The sequence below is a fragment of the Lutjanus erythropterus genome, chromosome 3 (genome assembly GCF_056507025.1).
Source record: "Lutjanus erythropterus isolate fLutEry1 chromosome 3, fLutEry1.hap2, whole genome shotgun sequence".
In the NCBI taxonomy this organism is placed as follows: domain Eukaryota; kingdom Metazoa; phylum Chordata; class Actinopteri; order Lutjaniformes; family Lutjanidae; genus Lutjanus; species Lutjanus erythropterus.
Genome location: NC_139319.1, coordinates 41435269 through 41450200, shown reverse-complemented (window position 1 = coordinate 41450200; position 14932 = coordinate 41435269). Strand labels below are relative to the sequence as shown.

Here is a 14932-nt window from a genome sequence, read left to right as displayed (position 1 = left end):
GACCGTTATTACACAGACAGTTCTCTGCTGGCTTTGTACTTTTGGGGATTATCAGACAAACATTTCCATGAGGAAGCTGTTCAGGGTTTCTCCTTTATTCTACTGTAGCTGCCTCACTGTGGTGATACCACACTATGTATTGATTAGTAACCTACTGTCATTAACAGCTTCCTTAGAGCAGATCTGATGTATCTTTCTGTCTAGATGTGCTGTATTTACTGTTATAGCTGAACTTTCTTTCTTCTCTGGAATAACTACACCCTTAATGTATTGTGATAGTTGAGCTTTAAAAACTTTGAAAACCCCTCCAGTGAAAATCATGTTTTTAACCTTAACATGTCCATATTGTGTTTTTCATGTTCAAGACAAATCAGGAGTGAAATAAGCAGTAAACACCACGTCTGAGCAGGTCTTAGCTGTGTTTAACACGTCATAAACCTAAAGAACCAATCCCACTAATCAAGGGCAAGCAGGATGTATCTAGTTACCTTGATTAGCAAAACAGAGGAGAAGCACATGCAGCTATGACAAGGTACAGGTGGGGGTTGGTTGGGGTGTGGAGAGGGTGGGGGGCACTATGTGCATATTCATGAATCCTTGAATACTAAATAAAGGCAAGGTGTAGACTGATTGATTGATTGATTTTTTTTTATTTTCATGTCATGCACAAAAAGTACCCAACCCTCATGGGTTTATAAGACACCAAAATACAGTTGCAGTGCACAAACATTTTCCTTTCATTACAAAATTACAGTCCATTTCATCGCTCAGTCTTAAACAGAATATTCTGCCTTCTCTCCCAGGCCTGAAAAATAAAATCTGCCACAGAAAAGGTCCCCTTACTAAAGCACAACTCAATTTTCGCACACTCATCCAACCAAAAAAGAATTGGCACACACAGAGGACATTTTAGTGAAAAGCACATCCCTTCAGTCCTCATAGACAGGACAACAAAAAGGCAAGGTGTAGAGCTATATGTAATCCATTTTAATATGAACTCATTTTGAAAAATTCTTGAAAAACTTCTTGAACTTAAAATGGTATTTTGACACACATCTCATCTCAACTATTGCGCATCTTGTGATTTAAAAATTGCAGTAGACCATATTTAATTTCAGATTTCTGTAAAAATTGTTCAGCCTTGTTGTGGAGCATTTTATATTGTTTAAAATATGACTGGATGTGGACTTTAAAGGGATAGTTCACCCAAAAAATGAAAACTCAGTCATTATCTACTCGCTCTCATGCTGATTGAGGGTCGGGTTTATTTTGTTAGTCCACAAAAGTGTTGCAGAATCTCACAAACAATGGAAGTGAATGGTGACCAGTTTTCAAATGTAAAAAAAACAACTGGAGAAAAAAACAAACATAAAATGCCCCATACTGCTTGTCTGCTGTAATCCAGGCCTCCTAAAGCTCCAACATGCTGTTTGTATACCGTCACACCACACACACTCAGTTCAGACACTGTGCACGTGCTCATGAACGTGGCTCCAAGCGAAGGATTTATAGCGAAGATTCAGGCTAAAAACATGGTGTAAATAACATTTTTTAGTCAACTTGGTATGTTGGGGCTTTGGGAGACTTAGATTTCACCAGAGAAGCAGTATGGAGGCATTTTATGTTTTTATTCTGTTGCTTTTTGACTGGTCACCACCTTCACTCAGCATGAGGGTGAGTAGATATAGCATTTCTGGGTGACCTATCCCTTTAAGAAATTCCATGTCTGAAAACCTAATGTTCCAGTCAAAAATATCAGCAGCAAAGGTACCTACAGACACACACATTGTGATTTGAGCACGGGGTTATGGCTAAAATAAAATTCATACATACTGCATGAAAACAGTTCTGTCTGCTGTAAGCTGCTCTCAAAGCAAGAGGAGAATTCACTGAGCTGTATTTTCTGAGATAAACCCCCATTTTTAGAGGACTAATAATAAAAAAAAATCCACTTAAGAGCTAATAATCAGTTGCTGACTCAATGGCCCTTTCATGCACACTGTGGCTGCAGCTCTGTAGATGTTTAAGTCTTGAAAGAAATGCATCAAATGCTCCAAGATTTTTAATTTTACTTGAATAAGCACTCAGCTGTGCAAGTCAGGTAAGCTTCACTCTGTGTAGAAAACAGAATGATAAAAAAATAATATTCAATAATTGCTGTATTTAAATGTGATAGAGTAGAGACAGAAGGAAAAAGCTTCCAGTGTTGCCGAGCCTCAGCAGGTGAGAGTTGTGTCAGTCCGCTGCACTTGACTGACTTTGCTTCACACCTCACAGCTCTCCTTCTGCCCTCTCACCTTCAGACAGAGGACAGGGACACTGAGAGGGACACGCAGACAGACAGAGAGAGATGCATCCCTACACAAACACAAACACACTATAGCAGACATTTTCAAAACCTGATTCCAGAGAAATCAGACATGACACTGTGCTGTTAAGATGATATTTGTCTTGAATGCAAGAAAATCAAGATAAAAGTGAGTAAAAGGTTTAGTTCAAATTTGAAAGATCAAAGGGAAGAAGAAGAAGTTTAATTTTAATATGTAGTTTGTCAGAGTTACTTTTCTGTGTTTTTTTTATCCTTTTTTTTTCATATGTAATTAGTCCTGTTTTTCCTGTTTAGTCCTTGTGCGCACTGATAGTGAAAAAAGACAATCTCCAGTTCCTCTAGTCATCCACCTGAAGAGCAAGCTGGCCCTGTCACCGAGGCTCCACTTCATCAGATTATTCAGCTCCAGATTAATTTGTCAGAGTGCTCCTGGGTAATGTAGTCGATCTGATCTAATTGGCAGCTTGCTAGACGCTTCATTTAAGACCATATATCAGCTTTCCCTCCCACGGCAATACTTTAATTTGGCAGCTGAAGGAAACGGAGGAGAGGATTACAGAGAGGACGAGGACTCTTCTATTACCTGATCTCTTCTTGTCATTATTTAAATAACTTTCTGTGAGTGTCTTGTGTAACTTGAGCCGCTGATAGCAAACACTTGCAGAAGTGTCCTTGAGCGAGACTCCAAATGTCTCCCACTCTTCCATTAGCGCTGACCATGACCTCTGACCTCTGTGTGGAGGGAGGAAGCTGAAAGGACTTTTTACTTTTACTGTAACAACCAGTCTCACACTTTCACTCATTCGTGTGTGTGTGTGTGTGTGTGTGTGTGTGTGTGTGTGTGTGTGTGTGTGCGTGTGCGTGTGCATGTGCATGTGCGTGTGCGTGTGCGTGTGTGTGTTTGTGTTTTGCAGAGCGGCAGAACCACGCCCGAGAGATGGTGAAGGAGGCCGACCTGTCACAGTGGGATGCTTTAGTCATCATGTCTGGAGATGGACTTCTGTTTGAGGTAAAGGGACACATGTTCACTATATTCATATCTGAGCACACACACACTGTTTGTCTTTACATTAGGGTAGGACACGAACAGACAACATCACACACTTCTGTCATCACTGTAAAGCAAAATGTGTCCCGCTGTTGTGTATGAAAATGAACATTCTGAAAACCTATATGCTTGTTACACACAGTGTGAAGAGAACTCATGGGATTGGGACTAAACAGCTGTGTAGCCTTAAGAAAGCCACCTTATCAGATAAATAAAATTATCTCAAGAAAAATCTCCTGCTTCTTTAACTGGCTAACATACTGTTCACTGTAAGTCTGCCTGGGAAAATGTAAGCACAGGTTTGTTTCATCTGATTTCAAGGATTATTTGACCTGGTGTTAATGTTATGTGTATCAGTGGTTAATCCCCATAACAGACTGAATACTGTACCCAGTTCAGGTCAGTGATTACAGACGACTTCTCATCTAGTCAACTAATCTGTCAAACTTCTGACTTGTACATGTTATATTTTATTTTACATTTATGTTACATAGGTAAACATAAAATGAGGGTCAGTGTGTGCCTGTTATCAGGGCTGGGTGTTTCTGCAAATCTAGGGTTCATGACCTTAAGTTTGGCTTTGTTAAATGAAAAAACAGTGTTGCTGGAAAACTTATTTGTATTCTTAAAAAGTTTAATACATGCAGCAGTACAAGAGCTGTCCCTGAGTAATTACTCTGTAACATTGTTAAGACTATGATTTTAATTAGTGCATATTCGATTAAAGGAGAAATCTGTAATGTAGTTACTATGATAAATCATACAGTGACTATGATATGTTAAGTTGAAATACTTAATTCATTGAACACCACAGCCGCAGTGTCCTCCTTTGAAATTTCTATTCCAGACTGTTTTTGTTTGCCAGTTTCATGTTAATTGCAGTTCGAATTAATGCTGAATGTTTACCAAATGAGTAAGTGCGCTTATGAGTCGTAAGAAATCATTAATAACCTTGTAGTAGAAGGAATAGGTGTTTACGACGGTTAAACTGAGCAGAATGTCAGTGGAGTTTGGCAGCAGTGAGACAGGCAGCCACTTACCTTGTCATCCAGAGTGTGTTATTTTAGAGCAGTGGGCTTTTGTTTTCAGGATCAGTAGCTTAACTTTACATTGACAGACAAGGAGGACTTGTTGCTTGTTATTGTCAGTTTACAATGTTGTGCGTCTCAAGTCTTGGGAGGGGAAATAACTCGCTTCAACCACAGATGGGATCTCATATACAGTCTTGGTTCAAACTCACTATCTGGACTGCAGTACTCATTTTGCATGCTCAATGCAGGGGCGCCGCCAGGGGGGGAAAAGTTAGGACGATTCTAAGGGCCCGGGCCTGACAGGGGGCCCTTTGAGGGCTATCAATATTATTTTAATAGTATTATCTATCTAATCTTTCAGGGGGCCCAAGATTTCTGGCGGTGCCCCTGGCTCAATGTCTACATATTCCTTTTTCAGAGTTAAGTAAAAAAGAAGAATCCGACCATCATAATTTAGCAGAGTTTATTTCTTCAGTTACAGCTAGAAAACCCTGAGGAGTTAATATGTATTTGTATCTGTCCTCCTGATCAGATCTGTCTTGTGTGTGTGTGTGTGTGTGTGTGTGTGTGTGTCAGGTGATAAATGGTCTGCTGGAGAGACCAGACTGGGAGGAGGCCATCCAGACCCCACTGGGCATCCTCCCTGGTGGATCAGGCAATGCCTTGGCTGCATCCATACATCACTACTCTGGGTGAGCCAAACCACTCTGTGACAGTTATAACACTGCAGGTTTCATGGCTGGTTTAGAAACCTCCTGAAGTACATTGAAGTACACTTAACTTTTTAAACTGCTTCTAATACTCTAATTATGTAAATCACGTATCATGACATTTATATCACAGTGAAGGTCGATCTGCTCGGCGCTGTAGATGTGATACTGGTTCTCTCAGTGCTGCACACACACACACACACACACAACTGTCTGACTTGGTGGAGAGACAATTTATTTACTGGAGAGCTTCAATAATTAATTGATTAGTCATTTGATAGTTTTAGAGCTGCAGCAATTAATTGAGTGATTGGTCATTAAATTAATCACTGATTAGTTTGATAATCAATTAATCGGATGGAGTAATTTGTTAAGAAAAAAGTTTTCTGATTTCAGCTTCTTAAATGTGAATATTTTCAGGTTTTTTTTACTGCTCTCTGACAGTAAACTGAATTTCTTTGGGTTGTAGACAGAACAAGACATTTGACGTCACCTTGGACGTATCTACATTTTTCACCATTTTGCAACATTTTATAGGCAAACAGTCAATCTTGATCAAGAGTCAAGAAAGTAATCAACTGATTAAGTGACTATGAAAATAAATGTTGCAGCCCTAGACAGACTATTAATCTGCAGCTATTTTGGTTCCACTTTTCTAAATTTGAGGATTATTATCTCCTACATGATAGTACATTTAGATATCTTTGGGTTTGGACTGTATTACTCCATCATGACTAACCGACAGCTTAGAGCTCCACAGAAACCAGTCTAACCAGTTAGGTGACACACTGATTTGAGACACTTCATTCCAGCTGCTGTGCTGTGAGTTTCATTTGCGTGCCTGCAGCAAATCTGGTTTAAATCAGATTATGCAGCGGGGAGTTTCTGCCAAACAGTGCGATTGGTCAAAGATATCAGCTCATCCCCTGTCAGACGGAGCTACCTCTGCTTTAAGAGGGAGAAACTAATGCAGCTGACAATACCAGTACTTCTGTCTGTTTTTATTCTCATGCACAATGAATAGTTGAAGCTCTGCAGACAAGGACATGCTGAATATAATGACCATAATTCCCTTGAGATACTTCACTGGGGCCTATAGTACGGGTGATGCACAGTATATTAACTGCATGTGAATGTTATAAATGCAGATCCAGACACCACTGGGTGAAAATGTTGTGATTAATAATGAAATGTAGTACTTTTTTTAGTATAGATATAATATCCTTTGTTTAACTGAGCCTCAGACAGACATAGACATGCTGCCTGGTGCTTTTCAGTGTAAAATGCACTTATGTCATCTATTAATTATTAATGATTTGCTCATTTGAGTGATTGTTTGGAGTTCATTCAAGCAGAGCAAAGAACAGAAAGGGGAAGTTGAAGGACAGAAAGAAAGGAGGAAAAAAAACAGTGAACCAATGTACAGTAATGAAATAACAAAGAAACTTCTGCTGGGTCTGAAATCACTCTTATTTTAATCATTGATTGATCTGTCCTTTATTTTCTAGATTCATCAATTATTAATTAACTGTAAAATGACAGAAAGTGGTGAAAAATGCTGATCACTGACTGTCCTCAAATGCCTTGTTATGTCGGAAACACCTCAATATTATGCTTATTCTCATGAAAGGAGTAAAGACAGCAGAAAATATTCACATTTGAAAAGCACCTTATTGACATTTTGGCCACTCCTGAATAATCATCATTTTGTGACAGAAATGACATTTGTACACAAAAAAAATGTATCCACTGTGGGTATTTTATGAGGGCATCACTTTTTCACCAGTTTAATCAGTAACTAATTACAAATACTCAAATTACTGCAGTTAAGTAGTTTTTTAGGGTACTTCTACTTTTATAAGTACATTTTGAAGTCTGTAATTTCACTTGTACTGAAGCATGCATTGTAAGATGTAATCTACTTAATTACTTTTAAGGTCATAGTTGAGTACTGAATACAATTTGCATTTATATCCAAACCTGTCATCTGCATTTCAGTAACCAATCAGGTGATCTGATCACAAACAGGCCAACGAAAACCAGGACATACGGACAGAAAACAAAACAAAATGCTGCGACAGCACATGTTTGTGAGTAAGGATGTTAAGGATGAATCATTAATCAATTAATTTCTGTTAAGAATTTAACCACTTAAAAATGTACTCATGGATAGTTAATTAATAGACATGGCAGTAATTGATTGACACTGTTTTGTCTGACGGAGCCATTTATCTAATAAGGAAAATTAAACTTAGACTTAAAATGAGAAAAAAAAAAAAAGAAAACGTGTTGTATCTTAAAAATGATTAATGACAAATCATCTGTTAGCATTTTCAACTATTGGTTCAGGAAAACACAAAATTTGCAACTCTAACCCAAGATTTTCATAAACAAGCTTGTGTGCAGCCACACTAGCAGCTCTGTGAGACTGGACTGAAGCACAGGAGGGTTTAGTGTTAAACGTCAGCACTGGAATTTACTCATGATGAGAATGCTACAGTGCAAATGTTTAAAATGTAATGTTTACTATATTCTCCACCTGAGTTTAGTGTGTTGACATGCTAACATTTGGCAAGTGGCCCTTAACATGATGTTTAGTTTGGTTTTAGTTTTAGTTTATTAGGATCCCCATTAGCTGCAGCAAATACTGCCACTATTCTTCCTACAGTCTGAGTGTACAGCAGAGACTGAGGGGGATGTTGTTGTTTTGCAAGTATTTGGTCATAAACCAGTGTAAGGATGCATATATTGGATTTTTGTTGTCTGTTATGTTAATATCTTCCAACTCATTTTGGCAGTTTGCTGAAGCCGGTTTAGATATATGCACATATTTCTTCCACATAATTGCAGAGAAAATCAAGTCTCTCCTGTAGTGGAATCAACATTTTATCCTGCCTAGAGCTGCAACTACCTAATTAATTTCATCATAGATTAATCTGGCGATCATTTTATCGATTAATTGATTATTAATCAGTTGGTGGTTTGGACCGTAAAATGTCAAAAAAAAAGGAAAATGTTGATCACTGTTGTCCAAATCCCGAGTTGACGTCCTCAGTGTCTTATTTTGTCAAAAACACAAAAATATTCAGTTTACTGTCAGACAGGAAAATTCAAGAAACAGAAAATATTCACATTTAAAAAGCTGAAATCAGACAATTTGGACCTAATCATTAAAAACTAGTTTGGGATTTATAATTTAGTAATAGATGAATAACTGATGAATTGTTGCAGCTGTAATTCTGCCTGCTCTTATCATGATGGTCCACAGGCAGATACAAAATAATATGCAGTGTTTATCAAAATGGACACATTCATTGAGCAATATTAGAAAACTACTGCTGACAGGATATTTTTCACTTTTGCATGTTTCTCTTTGTTCTTCACACGTTTATCATAATGATCATAATGACGGCTGATAAGAAGTAGTGTTGAAGGAATGTGATTCCTCGTATGACTGACGCTGAGCAGTCACTGCAAATAACAACTTTGCTCTTCCACATAGCAAACATATTTGTGCGCTTCATCATCCAGAATCAGAATCAGAATCACTTTATTTGCCAAATGTTCAGAATACACAGGAATTTGAGTTGATGATGCAGCACAGTGGGAGAAGAAGATTAAAAGGTTAAAGAGTTAAAGTTAAATACAAAACTTATGTACAAATAAAAGTATTATGTACAAGTTGAAAATAAACAGTAAAGTATGAGTAAAGAATAAGAAGTACAGAACAAGTTAAGAGAAGTAAGTATGCTCCACTCTGCTGCATGTTGTAAATGGCATTATGTGATGCTGTATCTGCAGCGTCAACAACAAACTGAAGAACAACACACAAAAATGTGTTTGAGAGAGCAGAAGAGGAAGCAGAACTTTCTTTTCACTGTGGTATCTTCACAGTCTGTGGTGCAGAAAACGTTGTGAATGTCTCTGCTCAGGCTGTATGGAGTGTAGGCAGCTGTAGTTTCATGAAGACGTTGCTTCTTGAATGGCTCGCTGTAATATTTGCGTTTTCTGTTTGTTCTGATACTCTGATGCCCTTTTTGCTCTGAAGTCACCTGATGTCACGAGGGGGACTTTAACAACCTCATGAAGCGCTCAGAGGCTCTTCTTTTTAAGCTGCTCCTGCTGTTTATAGGTCACATTAAGCTTTATCTCGCCCTTTTACTATTTTATTTATTTTGTAATCTGTCGTTTTGTATCGCTTTGTGCCTGCTGGGTCTTTGTGCTTGGTTCAACCTTTATTTAAGCCTTTGTGCTGCACTTTTTTTTCTCAGTGGGAGTCCTGACTAAATAAATGATAAATTAGTCGCAATTAAATGAAATAAATCAAAACACCTTCCACTGACGGTTCTGTCTTCAGCAGAGAGCCACGTCCATTCATCACCTCCACCACATCTGCCAATCAGCTTCTCATCAAACAATGGTCCTCCAGCCACAGCGGCGTGGACAATGGGAAGAAGTGACCAGACTTTGTATTGTTTACTCTCCTCTCCCGGGGCATCCAGAAAATCTCTCTCTCTCTCTCTCTCTCTCTCTCTCTCTCTCTCTCTGGGTGCTGCAGGCTGTCCTGCAGTGGCCCTGGCCAGAGTGTATTTGGTATTATTCCCAGCTGAATGAAGAGTTCACCGAGGCTGCGTGGATCAAACGAGCGACAGCTAGAATGTATCTGGTATTATGCAATGCAGAGAACAGGTTCGCTGAGTGAGGCTTTAATGTGTTTCTGTACACAAACAGAATGAGCACGAGCTGGAACGTCATCTGACGGTTTCTAGAGTGACATGTGTCACGGTTTGACGTGAGTGAGAGTCTCCCTCCCCTGGCGGTTTACAGACACTACATAAACAGATTCAAATACATGGACAAGAGCTTATTTAAACTCTGTAGCCAGTTTGTTAGGAAACTGAGATATGAGACTACATATGGTCTTAGATTTGATCTATCTATCATTATATTGTGATGTGGCATATGTGTTGTCTTTTTCCTGGTTTCAAAGGCTGCGTCACAGTAAAGTGATGTCATTTCCTTAACTTACTGGACTGAAATCCAATTATCTGACTTTTAGGCTTTAAAATGTCTTGAATACAATTTTGACAGGTCTTAAAGATTGAATTATCAAGCTAACAGTACTTTTATCAAGCTGGATTTAACTTCAGCCTTGCTTTGAAATGTATTTCTGGATGTTTTCACGCAGTAAATGATGCAGTAAACATTGCAGTAAAAAGCAGGTTTCATGCTGCTCGTCGTTGAGTCAGGCGGCTGTATCGGGGGGAATTTGAAAGCGCAGCTCCAACCCAGAGCACCACTGCACAGACTCTGGCTCCAAAGTGACATCATCAGCACAAGATGGAAGCACGCTTATCCGGGGTATTTTGGCTTTGGTTTTTGTAGGTGGGAGGAAGTGGAGATGCTGTGTTCATCCAAAGGTGGAATCAGCTTTCTTAACCAAAAATCTGTGAGGAAATCTGTGAGGTGAAAGAACACGTTTGTTTGGTTCAGACCTCAATAAATATCACAGCATTGTGATTTTAACTTTTTTTTTCAGTGGATATGAAAATTGTAATGCAAAACTGATCATTCCCACTAATCATATTAATTTGAAATCACTTTTTTTTTTTAAATAGACAATAATTAAAAGAAACAGAGCTGTAGAAATGCAGATGAGACTGTTTGGATAAACAGGCTGAAGAATACTTTGAGGATGATGAATATGGAGATGTTATCTGCGGGGCCACGGCCACTCAACTCCACTGAGACGTCCAGTCGGTGCTGTAATTGGCTGTGGGTGGTAACAGCAGGCAAATCTGTGTGTGTGTGTGTGTGTGTGAGAGAGAGAGAGAGAGAGAGAGAGAGAGAGAGAGAGAGAGAGAGAGGGGTGTTGTTGTGACCTTCCACCCCTGTCTCCACTCTCCCAGATGGGGTTGTCTTTGTTGTCTGACTGGCCTGTCATGTCTGAAGGGCCATAAGCTGATTCTGTCCCACCTCCAAGATTTGTCCTCAAGCCTCCTGTTTTATTGAATGCCCCCCCGGACCCCCCCATACTCCCCCACCCTCACACCACTCCCTTCACAGCTCCTCATCTCCCTCTTATCTCTCTTCTGCTGTTTTAAAATGCACAATAAGGTCACAGTTAGCCCAGTATTGTATAACACTCCTCCCCAAAACACACACAGGCCTCGACCCACTTCCCAACCCAGAAATATTAAGTGCACCTTCCTGCTTTTATTTTGATGTCTGCATCTTATTTTTGAAGACAGATTCTGTAAAGGTCTGCTGAAGGACTGAAATGATAGAAAAAGCTACATGCTGTGAGAATTTGCCACTTGTTTATGGGTCAAAATATGTTATTTAAAGACATGGTCTGGGGTGATGGGAAGTTGTGATGGACATTTTTCATTATTTTCTGACATTTTCATTATCTGAAAGATAAATCAATAATGAAAATAATCATGAGTCGGAGCCCAGGACTGGTGTCCAGTCTGGATCGGGTGCATCTCTGCCCACTAAATGGTCATGATGACCTCTCACCATTTAATTACAGATGCTGCGGAGGCTGTAAACACAACGTGTCACACACTCAAGTGCATTTGGTTGGAAATATTGACTAAAAGCACCCTGAAGTGGAAGCAGCTCTGTGGTGACTGTTGCAGCAGAAAAAAAAAATCATGTTCATTAGGGATCTTCATACTTGCCAACTTTGAAGCCTCAAAAATAATTTTTGATACTAAAACATTTGAGAGTCTCTTATATTCTGGTGACTGGTGAATGAAAGTAGCTGGAATAAATAATAAGTACACTGCAAAAGTATTTTTATATAAAAAGAACTTCTAGTTTTACTTTAAATTCTCAGTGAAGAATACAGAACCTGCGTAAATACGAATATTAGTAATAATCTTAAAACATGCTTGCATCTTTCTCTTGAAACTAAGAAACAGGGATTCTTCTGGTTTGGTGGAGCTGTATTGATCCCAGGTGGACTGTTCTAGGTGTACAGGGCTTATACCAGCTGCACAGTGTCAGAAACAGTTTGTGAAAATGTGTCTGACAATGAGAGGAATACAGGAGAATTGTGATCCTGGGAGTTAACAGGGAGAGGGCGATGAAAAACAGGCGTCTCCTGGGAAAATCGTGAGGTTTGGCAAGTATGGGTTGATACTCAACCCGTTTTTATTAATCAATTAACCAGTTGTTTCATCATTTTTTCCAGCTGGTATTTAATTGGATCTGTGCTGTCTGACTTTTTTTTTTATCAATGCATCTCATCAACTCATCTGGTCCCTAAAGAATAACCTTTTTATTTATATTTTATTTAACAGAGGAGTCTTTTGAAATACACTCAAAGAGATACCTGCCTGACATGTGAAGCAGGATAAAGTAATTAGCACACAAATGATACAGACGCACACATTTACAGCATTTGCACAACCTGCATATATAACCTGGACAGATCAATTCTGTAGGATCAATACATCGATTCTCACAAGCTACTCATTTGTTACTGATTCCTTTAAAAACTACTGATAATAACATTACATACATACAGGACATGGTTGTATGACATTTAAGCCAATAAACAGCCTTAAAACATGTTTATTTAACTGGCCTGTGTCACATGACTGTGGAAACCTATGAGAACGGTGGCTGACAGTCACACACTTCTGCATCAAACTTTTGAGAGAGGACAGGAAAAAGAAGTGTAGTGTGTTATGGTGCAACTTTTTTACTTGTAGATAAAAAATACAGCAAGATGCACTATTTGTGACCAGAAAGTTGCATGTAGCAGCAACATGAGGGACATCTCGCACCCTGAACGTTACAAGAAAGTTGAACAAAAACAATATTCCTGTAGAAAAGCAGAAGAATCGGAAAGATCTTCATTGTCATTATACTCAGGTACAATGCAATTATGAATGGCTTCTCTCCATGTATTCAGAAAATATAGACATATGAAAATATGAAACTATAAAAATAAATAGAAGCAGAAACAGACAAACACCAGTAATAGCAGCTTTAAAATAGATTCTTCACATTTTGCACAATCTGCACAATGTAATTTTATACACTTATTAACATAAATATTTTTATTCAGTTGTACTCATATTTGCTTTTGTACATTTTTTTAATCAGTGAGTGGTATGTGTCATGTCATTATTTTTGAAAGAATGATATACCCATTGAAAAAATACCTGTATCAGTAAAATTGTGACAAAAAGTATTGGTATCATATCGGATTAAAAAGTTTGGTCTGACCCATCCCGAACCTGAAGGTCTTGAAATAGAGAACCATAAGAATTGTTAAAAGAAAATGATGGCATTTTAAACAACTTTCACATGTAATTCATATGAGCACAACTCCCAATTACTGCAGTTCAGACATCACTTGAAGGCAGCATCAGCTGATCTCTGTAATTAAAGTCCAGCTCTGCCTGTTTAACTCTGGTCTGTCCTCCTCCTCTGTTCCTGCAGAGCGTCTCCGGTGTCCAGTGAGGAGCTCCTGGTCAGCTGTGGTTTCCTGCTCTGTAAAGGACTTGTCTCCCGTATGGACCTGGTCTCCATCCACCTGTCCTCTAGCCCTCGTCTCTTCTCCTTCCTCTCGCTGGCTTGGGGATTCGTGGCCGATGTGGACATAGAGAGCGAGAAGTACCGCCACGTGGGAGCCGCCCGCTTCACCGTGGGCACGCTGGTGAGGCTGGCTTCTCTCCGCGTCTACAAGGGCAAGCTGGCGTACCTGCCCGCCACCGAGGACTACAACAAGGAGGCGGGTTGGAGAAATAACATGACGCTGCGCTACAACAGCCAGGTGTCCTCCCTCGGTCCGGCCTCTGTGCTGTGCCGACCGTCCAGAGACTCTCCCTGCGAGAACACCTTCCACAACTCCTGCCACTCCAACAACTCGCTCAAAGTGAGGAGGGCGGAGAGCACGCCTTCTCGAAGCGCCAACAAATCCCTCACCGGCCCGCCTGACTCCCTGCTGCATCCTCTGGACCAGCCTCTGCCCAGCGACTGGGTGGTGGTGCAGGAGGAAGACTTTGTCCTCATGCTGGCCATGTACCAGTCCCACCTGGCCGAGGACCTGATGGCAGCGCCAGGCGCCGCCTCGGATGATGGCGTCATCCATCTCTTCTACGTCAGAGCGGGAATATCCCGCACTGCGCTGCTGAAGCTCTTCCTAGCGATGGAGAAAGGTGCACATCTGTCTACTAACTGTCAACATCTGGTGTACACTAAGGTGCGGGCGCTCAGGCTGGAGCCGTATTCACCCAAAGGGATAATAACAGTAGATGGAGAGGTGGTGGAATATGGACCAGTGCAGGCGGAGGTACACAGAGGCCTGGCCAGATTAATCACTGGATGAACTGAAACAACATCTCCAACAGATCTCATCTCTGCTGTTAACGGCCCAATAAATAGATTTTTTTTTTCGGAAATATGCAGGTACAGGAGCAGCGTGATGGATGTAAGACTCAGTCACTGTTATCTGCAACATTAGCCTCTCAACGGTACACAGAAACCCCGTGATTCAGTGGAGAGTAATGTGATGTAGGCAGGGTATGATGCAAAACAAGTGCCATGTGTGCAGACCCAAAGTGTTCAATATGAAAAAAACAGTAAGACATAATGAAATTAATAAAAATATCACAGAAATAAATACAGACATTAATACATAATGTAACCATGAAATTGTAAAACAACCAAAAATTTGGCTTATTATTATGAAATGTTACTTAATCACACTCATCTATGGTAGGTTGGTGTTTTTTTATTTCAAGCTGTACTTTTTGCAACCAGGGCGTGCACAGCACCAATGAGAGCTCGTCCA

The 14932-nt window shown here is 39.9% G+C and overlaps 1 protein-coding gene across 1 annotated transcript in view; it reads left to right on the top strand.

Moving 5' to 3' along the window:
- Nucleotides 1-14842, top strand: part of LOC146330708 (sphingosine kinase 1-like) — a 57848-nt gene extending 43006 nt beyond the window's left edge. The window contains exons 3-5 of the mRNA XM_084716225.1: nucleotides 3244-3338; nucleotides 4985-5100; nucleotides 13579-14842. Coding sequence (XP_084572351.1) covers nucleotides 3244-3338; nucleotides 4985-5100; nucleotides 13579-14467 — 1100 coding nt within the window. The 3' untranslated portion in view covers nucleotides 14468-14842. The remainder of the gene's footprint in view (nucleotides 1-3243; nucleotides 3339-4984; nucleotides 5101-13578) is intronic.
- Nucleotides 14843-14932: the final 90 nt, after the last annotated feature.